This window comes from Oncorhynchus clarkii, chromosome 2 (genome assembly GCF_045791955.1).
Source record: "Oncorhynchus clarkii lewisi isolate Uvic-CL-2024 chromosome 2, UVic_Ocla_1.0, whole genome shotgun sequence".
NCBI lineage: Eukaryota > Metazoa > Chordata > Actinopteri > Salmoniformes > Salmonidae > Oncorhynchus > Oncorhynchus clarkii.
In genome coordinates this window covers 29,823,516-29,840,562 of record NC_092148.1, presented here as the reverse complement: position 1 = coordinate 29,840,562, position 17,047 = coordinate 29,823,516, and the positions used below count along the sequence as shown (strand labels likewise).

At 42.1% G+C, this 17,047-nt stretch overlaps 1 protein-coding gene and 1 pseudogene across 1 annotated transcript; both read right to left on the bottom strand.

Annotated features, from left to right (window-relative positions):
• Positions 1 to 766: 766 nt before the first annotated feature.
• On the bottom strand, positions 767 to 2,076 carry LOC139380851 (fatty acid-binding protein 10-A, liver basic-like). The gene is made up of 4 exons (XM_071123969.1): positions 1,848 to 2,076; positions 1,399 to 1,571; positions 1,085 to 1,174; positions 767 to 881 (listed from the first exon to the last, which is right to left on the bottom strand). Exons 1-4 carry the CDS (start codon positions 1,912 to 1,914, stop codon positions 831 to 833), a joined length of 381 nt encoding a protein of 126 aa, XP_070980070.1. The 5' UTR covers positions 1,915 to 2,076; the 3' UTR covers positions 767 to 830.
• Positions 2,077 to 2,756: 680 nt separating this feature from the next.
• Positions 2,757 to 17,047, bottom strand: part of LOC139377185 (myomesin-3-like) — a 75,955-nt pseudogene continuing 61,664 nt past the window's right edge.

Genomic DNA, 17,047 nt, shown 5'->3' with positions numbered 1-17,047 from the left:
GTAAACTTCCGACTTCAACTGTATGTTGAAAACGTTTTTGGGACATGCGATGGATCGTTGGGGACCCTTTCTTTTGTTGTTCAGTGAAATCCTCCCATGAGAAGAGTCAACTCATTTGATTAAAGTTCAATTTGTAACTACATTTATTTAGTTTTTTCTATTGGAAGGATTTATTCATTTGAAATTGTCTACTTATGATAAGGTAAAATGTTTATGTTTCTGTCCCCATTTGATATGGTAAATATATCCAATGCAAAAAACATCTACATTTAAATGGTATTAATATTAATTTGCATAGATTTCCGTTAATTCACATATATTCCCGTTAATTCCCACGGAAAGTTTCCAGCTCTGAATATTCCCCAAAATGTGCAACCCAAGTCACGCCAGATACTGACTAGTTTTCTGATCCAACAGATGCATATCTGTGACCAACAGATTCATATCTGTATTCCCAGTCATGTGAAATTCGTAGATACAGGTTTTATTTTAGTTGTACATCTTGAATGTAAATTATGCATTAGTGATTCAGTGGTTTGTTTTACAATGTGAAATGAGTTGATGTACCCAACTTTGCTGTTTTGAGTGTGAATTATCACACTGTAGGCCTATTCAGTATTTGAAAGGGCACTGTGAAATGATAGACTGTGTATTTTGAATCATATGTCAAATATATATTGAATACTTTTCTATTATTCAATAAGTGTTCACTGTTTATTAGATGATGCACAGCAGCATGTTCACAGCACACATAATAAACCACAGGTTTTATGTCAAGCAAGTTTATGTAAATAGCCAAGGACTGCCCCCTGCCTGCTACCATTCCAGGTTCACAACTTTTTGCTCCTCCTGATGAGTGACGTAGAGTCCACTGTCAGCGTCTGAAATGGGGAAGGTAGTGAAAAGTGTTTAGTTACTGTGGTCAGGTCACAATTATACAAATAAAACCACCTAAGGTAGAAATAGACAGCTTGTTTGACCTGTGCCCCATATTTCACAACTATATATGCTTATATTTGACACGCTGTACTGACAGATATGTAGTGTGTTATTTTTGAGTGCTACCAACATTAGGTCAAATTACCTCAACCATCTCTCCTCCCTTGAGCTCCTGGACGCTGGAGAATTTATCTGTGTTGCACATCAGCTTTCCTCCCTCCAGTCTGACAGTGCACTGTAGGGGCCAGAGAAGAGAGAGGTGATCAGTAATGCGTGGCAATAACGAGTGAGGACAGACGAGCTTAGAAACTTGGAAGAGTGAACAAGACATACACTAACTGCAGATACAAGACTATTGGACTTCAGTTCAAACCTGTCGATTTAACATTATATCAGTCAATCAATCAATACTTTCAGAAGTATAGATTCAACACAGACAGGTAAATGTGGATTGCCTACCTTGAGCTTTTTGCCATCCATGGTGGTGATGTCGGCCTCTTTGCCGATGGTGAAGGAGTTGGTGACGGACTTGCCAGGAGTTTTGGAGGTGATGACAAAGTCATTGCCGTTCTGCTGGATCTCAGTGATGGGTTTGATGTCTTTGGCCAGCTTGATAACATCTTCTGGGAGGGCTGATAGACGGGCAGGAGGATGAGTCATTAGCTTACCTTTTCATTTTGGGTCATAGTTGGGAATCTATAGTTCAATCTTTTGTATTTCCTTGATTCCTTACATCCTCTCTCCTTCTCAAAACTCATTGGATGAGAAGGTCAGAGGGGAGGAACCATTAATCTTCTCTCCTCCAATGAGTTTTGAGAAAGAGGACACAAGGAATCAAGCAAATACATTTCAGATTTACCCCTAAACAACCCTATACATGCAATGCAATGGATCTTTAGGAAACTCACAGATGGCCCTGAGAAACTCCTCGTAGTTCTCCTGCGCATACACCTGCCACGTTCCACTGAAGGCCATTTTGTCTGTGTCTGTACCGGTCCGGTTTCTTCTCCTTCACCAAGATGGGCAATAAGAGCCTGAGACAGCTGTGCGAAGCTCAACACAAATGTAGAGATGGCACTGCGTCCCCCACAGCTACTTATATCAGCAGGTAGAGGGGGCTCCGCTCTGTGCATCTGTGTCTAATCAGTAACACAGCCTCTGAAGTAATGTCCCCCATTGTTTGAACAACCCAGAGTTCGCTTACATCTCTGTCTGGCATGACCCCAACTTCCAGTTACGTTATGTCTGAGCCATAAAATTACATATGCATGGGTTTTACTCATCCCAATAGATTGGCTTCTGAAACTTCTGACACGCAGATAGATCTAAAGTTTGTTTCTGAGCACTTATTGCAATACTGTCCTAAATACAGACCTGTGTTTAAATTGCTATATGAAATCATTTTGAATACTTTAGCTGGGCTTTATCGAGCTTGCCTAGCACAATGGAACCAATAAAATCAGTGCAAAAGTGCAAACCAGGCCACATGGCTCTCCGGCCAGGCTAAAGCAAACTCTGAAACTGTTTGAATAGTATTCGAACCCAGGTCTGATGTCCTGTGGAATCTTCCTAAAAACAGTGTTCAAATCTACTCCACTGTTTAGCCAGGCAATGGGTGAATGACACCTTGGACAAGAGCTCTTCTATCAGTTGAGAAGACATGTTGTAGCTACTCTTTGCTTGCATAATACTTTCCCGCACTTTTATGAGATGCTTCTAATAATCATTGAATTACGAATCCCTCTTGCAGACATCTCAAACAGTGCACACAATGACATCAGAAGCATGTTGAGGTGAATGAAATGGTGTCAAGCCACTAAGATCAAATTACTTTATTAGCAGCTTTTTTCAAAGCGATTGCAGAGACACGTGATATGACAAACGATGTATGTGGAAAGCTAACAGGCTAATAGACCGACTTGAGCTGCAGGTGCCGACTCTGAGTGAGTGAGATTACAGCCTTAATACAGGGAGGTCAGAGCATAAATTAGGTTGATATAGAAAAACGCACTGGATGTGTCGTGCACCTATGTAAATCTGCTCCGTGTACATGACTAACATGACACCTCTAGTGAAATACAACATGGGAGATAATTGCAATTGGCATCAAGTCTGCTGCTATCAAGACATGAAATTAACATTTAACGTGCTCGCCTTGGCCAATGAATCCTACCTCCGAGCTTTCTAGCCCCTGCTCACATGTCCTATTATTAAATTGCTCCAGAAAGAAAGGGGTGACATCATACAATTGTAGCTGACACTCTTGGGATATTTATTGGTAGTCTAATGACACAAGAAAACAGGTTGTTGCAGGTTTGACTGGACCTCACATTGTCCTAATTGACCGCATTCCTTCTAGCACAAGTAACTTCTTAGTCATTGCTTACATCCCAATGCCACAAATGAACCGCTTCTAGCATGTCACTCCCCATTAACTCCAATTTAACCCCATGAAAACAAACTGGCTCAACCACACAAACACAACCCACTGGGCACACACTGGTTGAATCAACGTTGTTTTCATGTCATGTGGAACCAGCGTGGAAATTACATTGAATTGACGTCTGTACCCAGTTGTAATCGTCTCTTAGTGCAACAAAACCAACACTCCTTCCTTCCTTACATCTCCACTGCATCGTGCGCGGGGGTTTCTCGCCATGCTTGTACACGCTCACCGTCTGAGTGCCGTACTGGTTGCGCACAAAGATGCTGTAGTTGCCTGATTCCTCGCTAGTCACACTGTTGAGGGTCATAGTGCTGCACTTGTTCTCGTTGGCGATGTTGAACTAGCCCCCTGAGACGATGCCTTTGTCGTTCTTCAGCCAGAACATCTCTGAGGCAGGGTCACCGTCAGCGAAGCAGGTCAAGCACAGAGACTGGGGAGGAGAGGGAAATAGAGATGACATGATTCACAACAGTCAATGTAAATATGAACAATGACAAAATACCACTTGTCACTGTTGACTTGGGCAGGTAAGGCTATTTAAAGAAAAAAAGAAAAAAAACGTATTGGAGAAGGTGCTGATCTATGATCAGTTCCCCCTGTCCATTGAATTGTATTCATTATGATCTAAATGGCTAAACTGATCCTAGATCAGCACTTCTACTCGTTGGTCTAACAGTACAATTACAAAAATCGGACGTAAAAGGATAATGAAGTGCTAGTGAACATGGTAACCACTTAATAGGACAGTATTATTTAGTAGTTAGCCTACTTTATTCTCCATGATAGCCACCACATCTGGTAGCCCCTTGGTCACCCTGGCCCGATCTAAAGCAACGAGAAGGACATTTACTCCCTTGAATCATCCATAGGAAGCTCATTCAATCATTCCAGTGTACAGAAAATTAAACAATTAAGAAACAATGAAAGAGTATGCTACTCACTTTTCTCAGCAACCGCTCAGCAACGATTTACAAATGGTTTCAGATCTATCACCATACTATATGTCAACTCATTAATATTGAATATAGAACAGTTTTCTGTTTGTCCATGTGAGAACAGTGATAGAAAATAGTACCTGCAATTGTTTGTGTTAGTGTTTACCACTGCGCGCCACGCTGGGCGCTCACCATCAATATGGTAATGCACTTACTTCAACCTCTGGTATTCCAACAGAGCATCAGCAAAGGCTTTTAAAGAGAGCGATATTTAAATATAGATTACTGAAATGTATTTCGGATGAATGTAATATTCACCAACTGCCTGTCTTGGAAGATATGAATGTAGATCAAGATTGCAGACAAATTAAATTATAATTGAGTAATAATAGTCCGATTCTGAGGTTTACATTCTAGTGGTGAAGACATTGACATGAATCTGAAGCAGTAAAATCCCTGTATGAAGCCTATTTCGCTTAACTGCTTTGAGACAATAGTGCTTTTTGAGTGAATCAGACTGGTCAGACTAACCTTGTCCAGATAGGTCTAGGGTGTGCTTTTCTTGACCATCAAACATCTCCAGAGTGTACTTCCCCTTATCGTTCTCCGTGGGCGCAAAGACCTCGACCCACAGCTTCTGCATACTGCTGCCAGGCTTACACCTCTCCAACTGGTTAATCCTACTCTCCCTGGTACACAATGAAATAGAATATGATAATATGATTCAATAGAATAGAATATATGTTTTGTAAAAATCCAACAAAAGATACTTCCATACAAGGCCATGACTATTTATGTCTGAGGGCTTTACTTGTTCAGTTTTAAGTTTCGTTTGTTCTTTTTTTTTCTTTACGTTTGTTCTTTTTCAATCCGGTGAGATGAGATGGATTTGGGATTAAAAGGCTCAGACTGTCTCACTAAGGAAGCTGTGGGGCGATGTGAAGAAAAACAAAAATGCTAAAGCAACTGAATTTAAATTGGACAACAATCCATGCTGCGACAGCAGTGCCCTTACAGAAAAATCACATGATTTCACATAAAATTTCACATTTTCACGTGTAGTTTCATGTTATCACATATTGTGTAACATATTATCACATTAACTTCATATAAGATCACATGTGATCACATGAAAACGTGTTTTTGGAGCACCACCTGTGTTCACGTGTAAAATTAATGTGGTTTTTCTGTGTTGGGTTGTCACCAGCTCTCGTAATAGAGAGGTACAGGGTGTGCAGGCTCTCCAGACAGGCACCAACAGCTGATTCAATTAATCAAAGTCTTAATGATTAGTCTATTAGTTAAATCAGGTGTGTTAATGCTGGACTAGAACAAAAGCCTGCCTGCGCCGTAACACTGTAGAACCAGGGTTGGTGGTTGGTGCTTACCATAAAAGCTGCCAGCAGGTGGCGATAAAAGTCCGGGTCCCTGTTCCCTGTACCATGCTCTGGTGTGAAGTGTCCCTTAGGTGCAGATTTAGGGTCAACTGCCCCTCCCCCAATCCTAGCCTTAACAATTAGTGGGGAAAATGCTAAACTGACTAAAAATCAGCACCTAGGGGCAACTATTCCTTATAGCAAAGGCTGACTGTATAATGTATACAAAGTAGAACCAGTGGGCCTGGAGCACAGCCCATGTGGCAGGGCAGAGTACAGAGACCAGGCAAGGCAAGGGAACTCACTTGAATTGCCAGCTGGTCTTCATGTAGCTGATATAGTACTTGAGAGAGCAGTAGAGCTTGAAGCCCGTAGCAGTGCATTGAATCCTCACTGGGCCTGTAGACAGCGCTGTGCCACAGAGAGAGGAAAAAGTCAAACTCAGAGAGATGATACTCTGTGACAGAATGTCCTTGTTGGGATATTGACAGCTGACAGGGCATGCTGTCTACACTGTAGTCTAGGTCTAATACATTTGTATTTGATTCTAACCTGTAGTCAGGATATGACTTCATCTTAAGTTGTTCCCATCCAAAAACTGTCCATAGAATGCTTGAGAAGTCACTCCTGTTTCAGTACTCATCATCGTCATCCTGCCCGGAAAGACCCCCGTCTACGGTAGGCGGCACCCATAGACATACATATTCACATGATATTCATTGGAATCAATCAAATTTATTCATAAAGCCCTTCTTACATCAGCTGATGTCACAAAGTGCTGAACAGAAACCCAGCGTAATAGTATTAGGAAATCTATGCTGAACTTACCCCACTGTTTGCTCAGGAGTTGGAGGAGCTTGTCATACTCTGTAAATAATGACAGAAGAATTATGTCTCCAGACAGTGGGCTCTACTTAAGCAATAAGGTCTGAGGAGGTGTGGTACATGGCAAATATACCACAGCTAAGGGCTGTTCTTATGCATGATGCAACGCGTTGTGAGTGTTCCCCTACTGGCCCCTGGTTCACCTCTGACCTCTGGGCTGGGTCCCTAAGCGCTGTGATTGGTCCACAGTGTTCCTGCCAGGGCCAACAAGAGTCAACAAGAGTGTCTCCCATCCGGCTGACCAAAGTCCATATAGGACATTCTATGAACGCCTGGATACAGCCATTAGCAGTGGTATATTGGACATATAACACAAACACCCAAGGTGCTTTATTGCTATTATAAACTGGTTACCAACGTAATCAGAACAGTAAGAAGTCATTTTTTTGTCATACCCCTGATAAATGGTCTGATATTCTACGGCTTTCAGCCAATCAGCATTCAGGGCTCAAACCACCTTGTTTATAATCGTCATTAACCTCTATGCATCTTCATTCAAAGACTTAATCATGGACACTCTTACTGACAGTTGTGGCTGCTTTGTATGATGTATTGTTGTCTCTACCTTCTTGACCTTTGTGCCGTTGACTTTGCACAATAATGTTTGTACCATGTTTTTGTGCTGCTACCATGTTGTGCTGCTACCATGTTGTGTTGCTACCATGTTGTTGTCATGTTGTGTTGCTACCATGCTGCGTTGTCATATGCTGCTGCCTTGTTATGTTGTCGTCTTAGGTCTCTCTTTATGTAGTGTTGTGTCTCTCTTGTTGTGATGTGTGTTTTGTCCTACATTTATATTGTACTCATTTTTTTATATTTTTAAATCCCAGGCACCCTTCCCCGCAGGAGGCCTTTTGCCTTTTGGTAGGCCGTCATTGTAAGTAAGAATTTGTTCTTAAATGACTTGCCTAGTGAAATGAAGGTGAAATAAAATAAATACAAATAATACATGGATGATAATATTACATCATGTGCCGTCTCAGTTTCTGCACCTTCTGAATCATCATGAGACATAAAACAATACTGCACAAACAAATACTGCACAAACAAATACTGCACAAACAAATACTGCACAAACAAATACTGCACAAACAAATACTGCACAAACAAATACTGCAAACAAATGCACTTTGAAATTGCCTCATAACAATGTAACTTGAGAGACCACATACTGTAACATTTCACCGATATTTCTGCTAGACCGAGGACCGTATTGATAAAGCACTTCAGAGTAGGAGTGCTGATCTAGGATCAGGTCCCCCCAGTCCAAGTCATCATATTCATTAGGATCTACGAAGCAAAACTGAGTACTTTACGAACATGGGCCCATGTCTGTGGTTGTCCATGACAGTGCCATGATGTCTCACCTTCATGTAGCAACTCCAGTGTGCTCACATCCTGTCCTCCACCATCAGACGCCACAGCTTTGTAGTGGCCTGCCTCCTCCTTAGTCACCTGAGATTCACCAGAGAGAAAACAAGTCAATCATTATGACACACACGCAGGCATATCTGGTTCATGTCTCCTGAACAAGGCAGTTAACCCACTGTTCCTAGGCCGTCATTGAAAATAAGAATTTGTTCTTAATTAACTGACCTGCCTAGTTAAATAAAGGTACAAAAATTAAAAATTAAAAAATGTCCGCACACACATAGGGTTTGAGAACACATTTGACTTTCTGTACACAGATAATCCTACCCACTGGGCACAGACTTCAATTCAACGTCTATTCCACATTGGTTCAACGCAATTTAATTGAAATGATGTGGAAACAATGTTGATTCAACCAGTGTGTGCCCAGTGGGTAATTATGCAATGATCTATAAATACTCATACCGTAGAGACACTCTGACACAGATTCTCTCTCTCTCTGTGTGTGTGTGTGTGTTTTCCTGAGCTTAACCCTATTCCCTCATCTGCCACCATCCCATTAATGTACATCCAGTACTACTGAACATTACTTTACATATTCATTACAATACTGTAAATATGAGGTGGTAGGTAGCTTAGTTAGAGCGGCGGGTCTGTAGGCGGAAGGTCGCCAGGTCAAATCTCCACGGTGGCGCTAAATAGTGGGGTTGAGCATAAGTGATATGTGACATTTTGGGCCAGTTCCCTGGACCCAGATTCAACCTAGTCCTGGATTAAAATCATTCACAATAGAGCCTCTCCGTTGAAAGTGTGTTTAAATCCAGGATTATGTTTAATCTGGGTTCAGGAAATCAGCCCTATGAGGACTGGATGTGATGCCCTATGAGGACTGGATGTGATGATGTCATGGTGCTGACTCCAGTCTGCTGGTCATACACAGCTGGAGTCTCCATGCCGTCCTTGAACCACTTCAGAGTCGTATCCTTGCTTACGTTGGTCACCTGGACCTAGAATGACAGAGGATTCTAATGATACAGTAACACTGTGCACTGAATACATTCATAACAACACACATGCATATCAGAATCCGGAATCCATGTGATTATTCCATAACGAAGATAACAAGATATTGGAGAAAGGAATCTATAAATGATAAATAATCTACAAATTACCTTGCATTTGGTTATAAACTCACAGTCCTCTGTCACGGTCCATGACAAAAACTCCAGAAAATAGGGTCCTTGAAAATGATTAAGTGATTAACTGCGCACACTGGACCAGAGATACAGCGGCCATCTTTGCTGGCACTCAATCAATGAAACTCACTATATTCTGGTGTGTCAGCACTATATGTTCTAAAGATATAGCTGCCTGTTCAACACTGTTTGCACTCCAAAAACTGTAGATAGGTATGTTTTTGCCACTAGCCACAAAGTTAAGGAAATGGACTAACGGTTGATGATAGATAGGAAACTAGGGCATTGAGGCGTATTGAATCTGTTTCAGCACATTTGGAACCTATTTGGCAGGAGCATTTTACACAGAAATTAGATATTTATCTACTGTTGGCAGTAGATGAAAACACATCCTACATGGACTTTGGTCAGCTCGATGGGAGAAACTCTCTGAGAGGATCCGGCACCTTTTCAGATATGACTTTGTTTGTTCCGGCACCTATTTACCCTGATCCGGTACCTCTCGCGGCATGATTTATTCATTGTTTCACTGTTCGCACTGTAGACATTCGAATAAAAGCGATCGGCGTTAAATCAAGTTACCTCCTCATTATTTTTCCGGACCCCCAAAAACACCATCAAGTAAAAGCATGGCGATCCTTCTGTGTAATCATCCTATCCTGCCACACTGATTCCAGACCTGCTCTCTTATTTGTACATAGAGGTTTCGGGGAGGGTGGGTGGGGTAAGTAACTGATTTTGGTCAGCTGGTGAAGAAGTCCCTACGTAATCACATTACGTAGCCTAGGCTAGTCATCTCCCTACTGAATTTGAATTGTGGGAAAGCCAAGTAAAAAATGTTAGAGGTTAGAGGTGAACCAGGGGCCAATAGGGGAACACTCACCTGACTTTCTCTTGTAGTCCATTCTGTTGGCTCTGGACTGAGCCAGTGTCTGACGAAACTCTGCCAAAGACACAACCACAGGGTTACTTCCCTACTAGTACACTGAGGATATATATATTAACTACCAATAATAAGACAGTAACATTGAATATAATAACCAAATTGATTGGAACAAATCTATATATAAAGCCAGGCCAAACACTTACTGCTCTGTAGAGTTCACTGCAATAGTAAGCTGCCCTTTTCACACTACTGTGCCGATCTGAAGCAAACTGTGCTGGCTCACCACTTCCAGCAGCTACGGAGGATGCGAAAATAGGCCAGCTCATCACGGCTTGGTTTAGCTCAGCTCGGTTCGGTAGTATGAACATCCCGGCAGTGAGTTGGGGTGACCAGATGGACTCACTCTCGTCCACAAGCACCAGGGCGAACTGGTTCTTGGCGCGGCCGTCGCAGAGCTGAGCTGTGTAGGAGCCCTCGTCCTCCTTAGACAGCTGGTCAAACAGGATCTCTATCAGCCCACTGGCCTTGTCAAAGTTAATCTTACTGGCCGAGAGAGAGAGAGAGAGAGAGAGAGAGAGGACACACACAAGCACATGTATGTACATACATGTGCACACACACACAGGCTGCATACCTCACAGTGTGACTTGGCAAGGGTTCTAATGGGGGAAATGGGGATTGGTTTATTCACAAAATCCTTATCTGTAGTCATTTAGTAATAAACCCTTAGCAGTGTTGACGTACACGTATACACACGTGCATGGATGTAATCATGCTATTCCATACCGAGTAACCACATGCAAGACACTGAGTCCAAAAACATGCATGTTGGGTAATATTAGTTTAACCCCATGGAAAATCCACATCTGTTGCAACAACCTCTGCCTACAGTAATCTTCCAACCTGTGGTTATTTTTTAGGTTGATTTCATAACAAATCAACATTGCTATCATATTGCTACGTACATTCTGGTGAAAATCTTTATGAAGGTGATTTGTGTTTAAATGAAATTGCAAATATGATGGCGAGGGTAACATTTTTGGATTGTTATTTTGTGATTACTTTCTCTTTCTATACAGCCAATACCTCTTACTAATGCAAACTTGAATGAGAAAATATAAAACATTTAGCCATTTTGTGGCACATCTACATTTAATTATTTTATGGAGAATTTCACTGGAAATGGATTCGGAAACACAATCATCTGCATATATTCAAAAATAAATGTGTGTATGCAAAATGCAGTAGCTTATGCTTTATACACACCTCTGGGAGACAAGCTATAACTTGGACCAGTCTGTTTCTGTTTCAGCCAACTTGTCATCGTCTTCCTAGTCATACATTACTGCACCATTGACTAAAGCAGGAACATTCTGACACCCAAGCTAGTTTTAGTATTCATTTGAGACATACACACTCTCCTGACAGACAATATTTAGTTCTGGGTTCTGAGATTAGAACATATAGCCAGTGTTTTGAAGTGCTCCTTTACTGCAGCACTAGAGATCTCTCTGTCGCTGAGAATGAGGTGGAGCTCTGCAGCATTGCTCAGGCTCTCAGTCTGCATCCAGAGACCTACGTTCCCTTTCTCTGACACCTCCACCTGCCACTTGGAGCGCAAGGCTATCACTGTAGGGGGAGGGAACAATGAATAGGGAATAGGTTATGCATTCAGGTTGGCCTCCAAGCTTCAGCAAACTAAAATAATCTAGGAAGGGCACAATGACAGGAATCAAGGTTGTTGAAATTGTGATGTTGAACAATGTATTATAATGCCCGTTTCGATTTGAAAAGGAGTACTATCAATTGTTTTAGCTCGATAGAGACTTGTATTATTACAGTGACTACGTCTTACATGGGTGGCAGATGTGCCAGCCGAGCTCGGTCAGTCTCTCCAGATCTATGGGAAAAGAAAGAGAGAGGGAATTACAGGGAGCAGCAATCTTTTGTGCAGGTTGTCTTTAGCTTTGAGTATAAAGTGCCTTCCCCAGTGAAGGTGAAACTGGAAGAGATGTCTGGGTTGTCACTCATCTCCACTGTGTACAGGCCCAGGTTCTCTTTAGTGGCGTTTGTGAAGGTGAGGATGGGCCTGGGCATGGGCATGGACAGAAGGAAGGACAGTTAGCTAAAAGGACGGACACAAGGACAGTAGGCTTAAAGGACAGACCAGGGGACTCAGTTGGCCTGAATGGGACCATAGTGCTCAGTGAAAAGGGAGGACATTTTGCATCGTAGTGTGAGGTGAGGAAGAATCTCCACTGAGTCCGACCCTTTGCTGACCTCTTAACATTAAAGTCTTTCATGGGTTAAATGTCCTCTCACAAATCTACAGGTAATTTTTTTTCTCTCTCTGTAACAGACACACACACACACACACACACACACACACACACACACACACACACACACACACACACACACACACACACACACACACAAAATTGCAGTACCTATTGTTCTCCCACAGTACCCTGGCTCTCCCAGCTTCAATAGCCTCTTTGTAGCTTTTGCTCCAGACAAACGTGCTCTTCTTCGTAATTTCAGTGGCCTCAAAGGCTAGGAAGACAAAGCCATCATTGTCCACATCAATCTCTATGTCTCTGGTGTCTGATGGAGAAAGAACATGAATCATAAGTCATTCTGGTGATATTGTTCATCAGGGACCTGTATGGCTAAAATCAAGACTTATCCCTGACCTGTTAGTGCTCTTTTGCCAACTTCTATGGTCATTGTTACTCCAAACACAAACAGACCTTGAACCAGGCTAACTAAATCCCTAAAATGACTCACCTGGTTGGGTCTGGGCTCTGGGCTCTGATAAGCTCAGAGGGCAGAGAAGGGATGCCCATTCTAGCCTTGTTGAAGACACATACTCTGAGACGATAGTCTGACCAGCATAGAGACCTGACACCTGGGAACACAAACACACCAAAATCAATTTGATAATTTTATCAAAAACAAAAACACATGACCTCTATTTTAATGCATCTATATCCTTATTACATAAAACAAGTATATCTCACCAACCTTCAAAACGGTGTCTGCAATTGGCTCTTCATTCACAGCAGTCCAGCTCTGTGATTGGTCTCCCTCGCTCAGCTCCACCAGGTACCCTGTGATTGGTCCTTGCTGTCCTTCGTAGAAAGGCACTGCCCACAGGAGGACTAGAGAGTTAACCCTCACCTCCCTGAATTCCAGGACACAAGGGCAGCCTGGGAGATGAGTGGGGTTAGCATAACACAAAGAGAGAAATATGAGGGAAAAACACACATTTGTTTATCTGTGTCAACCCATACAGTGTTTCATTCTATATAGTACATGGATTGATAAGTGTCTACTGTGTTAGAAATATACCAACCAAACCTGGGTTCAAGTACTATTTGAAATCAGTGTTTGGTTCATCCTGACTGGAGTGCCAGGTGGGCAGGGTCTGCACTTTTTGGGGATTTTCTATTGGTTACATTGCAACATGCATGCTTATTCAGGCACAGATAACGTATTTGAAATGATTTAAAACCAGGCTAAAACAGGGAGAATATTGTTATTCGTCCTTTTCCTGTCTCATATACTCACCCATAAACAGCCAAGTTGTCTGTGACAGAGCAGGCCATCATAAAGAAACAAACAAATAATAATAATACAATTTAAAAAACAAGTCAAGTGATTTTGCTTAATCTACCCCTTCGTTTTTTAGTGCCAGTGCACGGAGGTTCATTTGCTTAACGATTTTCAGTCGCATTTAAATTATTTAAGACACGAGGGAGATCAGGATGGATTCAGCTGGATTAATGGGCTGTGCGGGATAAATGGTGTGTGGCTCTCTCCATTTCCAATATGAATATCACAACAGGCAGCCATTTTATGAGAAAGACCATGGGGCCAACACAGCTGGCCACGGCTGTGCACTGAACTGCTCCATTACCGAATGACAGAGTGGGTAGAGGGAGAGAGAAAGAGAGAGTGTGTGTGTTTTAGAGAGTAAACGTGCATGTGGGTGCGAACTCTTTGCGTGTGTGTACAGTGACCGTGTGTGCGTGCGTCCGTGTGTATGTGTGTGCATGAGTAAGTGTGTGTGTTTTCATGATGATTGCATCATCCTCACCTGGCTCAGGCATGGTTCACTCCTCACACAGGAAAGCCTCACTTGGCTCAGAGGGTTTACCAACACCAACCACGTTGGCAGCAAAAACACAGAACTGATAGTAATGCCCCCTATCCAGGTTACAGACCTGTAAATAAGACAATACAAAATGAATACAGTTACTGTCCAAATTACAACCAGGGTTGTGTTCATTAGGGCATACTGTAGAAAAACATTTCAAAACATTTTTACAACAGTGTTTCTTATGGGTCAAGTTCTTCTGTTTGGTGCCTAAGGAACAATACCCAGGTTATTGAGAAAACAAGGGTCAGCTAGCCCCGAGTTTCAGTATGTCAATTCTTACATGGACCAACTGTGGACAAAACAAAAAAGATACCTTGTAAGGAGAGTTCAACACAGTATCTGGATAACCTCGGGCACTCCTGATATTCGCAGAGATTCATTTGAAATCTGAGGTTGTGTTCTCACGTCCTGATTTAGCCGGGTTTCTTCAACTCCACACATATGGACATGGCGGGGGAGTTGGGTTAACGACGACTGTGGAAGGAGTGTACCTTTGGCTACATGCAGACGCTGTCAGTCGAGACAAAGAAACATTTTGCATTTGATGGTTGAATTTGATTAACGTTCTATTAAAAATGATGGATTTCAGCAAATGAAGAAAGGCACGCAGCTACAGAGGACAAACATAGGTACACGGTAAGGTTTGACATATCTACATGTTTAGAAGTATCGACTGACAGCGACTTGACGTAGTCAGAGATACAGTCCGCAAACTCTCGTCTCCACTCAACTCCATTGATGTGATGGACATTGTGCAGTTGAAAAAAACTTGGCTAATCCTAACCAAGCCACATACTGTAAAGCCAAGCGTAAATTCTGCCAGTGCAGTTTGGAAAAGCCCCATAGAGGCTGGCTTTAGGAAGGGGATTCAGATCATTGATCTCAACCACTTTTTTTCACAGCCACTTAGACTTTAAAGTCCTTATCGCCTATGAAGTCTTTCTGCTTTAGGGGGGCTGAGCCAAGGGACAATGGCTATCAATAGACAAACCTGAGGGGCTTATCTAAGTGTGATGGGAATCACACCATCGAAAGACTATGCCTCCTAAATGTATAGATTGGTCACTAGGCCATCCATACTTAGGTACAACAAAAGCCTCTTTATCAAATCAATATCTAAACAGTGCCGCTTGGAGCTCTGCAGTGAATTATAGCGGGGGCAGGACAGATGGGGCATTTGTCCCAAAGTGTATGTCAATTTGACATATCGCCACTAGATGGCACCAGTTCACCTGATTCTGAATCAGTGGAAGTAAAGGCACTGCCATGGAGATGGAGGTGGAATTCCAAACTAAGCGAGATAACAAAAAATCCTAAGGGTTCACATCTCAGACATTCTTCTAATGAGGCTGGATAGGTGGCATGCCTGCCTGACTGCTAAACTGGTGGTGGTGGATGGAAAGGATTCAGGGGGTAAAGTCATTTACATTGGCTTACACAAGCAGGAAGACCAAAGTGCCCCGAGCATGAATCCTCCGTTGGATCGATATTCTAATTAATCTCATTTACATGGAGGCAGCAAGTGAGCAGCTTGTAAAAATAAGAGCAAAAAGCAAACTCAAAGATGGGAGGAACTATTATTGGAGGAGACTGGGCAGTTGTAGGGGCTGGTTTAGCCAAACAGAGGGCACTGCGTGTGACCTCTGTGTTTTATAAATGCCTGCAAGCAGATCAATGGCTTTATATGATAAATACCTTGGACATTAGGGCACATCGTAGCAATATGTTTTGCAATGGAAAACGAAAACAAGCGTTTCTTATTGGACATTACATCCCTGTTTCAGTTTGCTTTCGTCCTCCTCCTGAACAAGACCCTAGGCAGTGAAAAAGTACGGTTTGCTCCACACTTCTAAACTATTTTGCAGTGTGGCAGACTTTCAATTGCTTTGTTCTGTTGAGTCTAAAAACAACAATATAACTCTTTTGCGCGTCATAAAATTACAGGTCACAGTTGCAAAAAGAGACAGGTGACAATTTTAACTTTCCATTAGTCTCCATGGACACCACTACTCGTTGCCTAGTGACACAGCTAAGGTAGTAGAGGGAATGTGTTTTTTCCTCCAGTATACTTCCACCAGAGCCTGATGTTCAGCTCTCTGACCACCACTAATTCTGTTTTCTACATAGATACAAAGACAGTTAGTTCTAATGGAGTGTATTCCAGGGATAAATGTTTTTTACTGATTTATTACATACATAATTATTATTGGTTATCAGAGGCGCATCTTTAGTTTTAGAAGTGAGGGGAACATAATTATCTGGATAAAAAAAATAATCTGTCAGATAAACACTCCAAACAGCCTACCCGACCGTTCCGAGGCGTCCACATGGTCCTAAAGCTTCGCCCAGTATCACATTCCAATGGTAAAACTGTGGGGGGGGGACAAAAATGCAATTTCAGAATGTGTGGGGTTCCCCCCTTCCCCAGTGAAAGTTGCACCCCTGTTGGTTATTACATTTGAGTTATTCCACGGCATTGTTGAATAATTGGCTAGGAAGCCATTCTAGAGAGGGCATTACATATACAGTGCCTTGCGAAAGTATTCGGCCCCCTTGAACTTTGCGACCTTTTGCCACATTTCAGGCTTCAAACATAAATATATAAAACTGTATTTTTTTGTGAAGAATCAACAACAAGTGGGACACAATCATGAAGTGGAACGACATTTATTGGATATTTCAAACTTTTTTAACAAATCAAAAACTGAAAAATTGGGCGTGCAAAATTATTCAGCCCCTTTACTTTCAGTGCAGCAAACTCTCTCCAGAAGTTCAGTGAGGATCTCTGAATGATCCAATGTTGACCTAAATGACTAATGATGATAAATACAATCCACCTGTGTGTAAT

Bases quoted from the DNA above. Each gene is read 5' to 3' on its own strand.
- LOC139380851 (XM_071123969.1), bottom strand. From the start codon at position 1,914: ATGGCCTTCAGTGGAACGTGGCAGGTGTATGCGCAGGAGAACTACGAG. The intron at 1,572-1,847 runs GTGAGTTTCCTA...CCCGTCTATCAG, and splicing joins GGAGTTTCTCAGGGCCATCT to CCCTCCCAGAAGATGTTATC. The intron at 1,175-1,398 runs GTAGGCAATCCA...TGGCCCCTACAG, and splicing joins TGGATGGCAAAAAGCTCAAG to TGCACTGTCAGACTGGAGGG.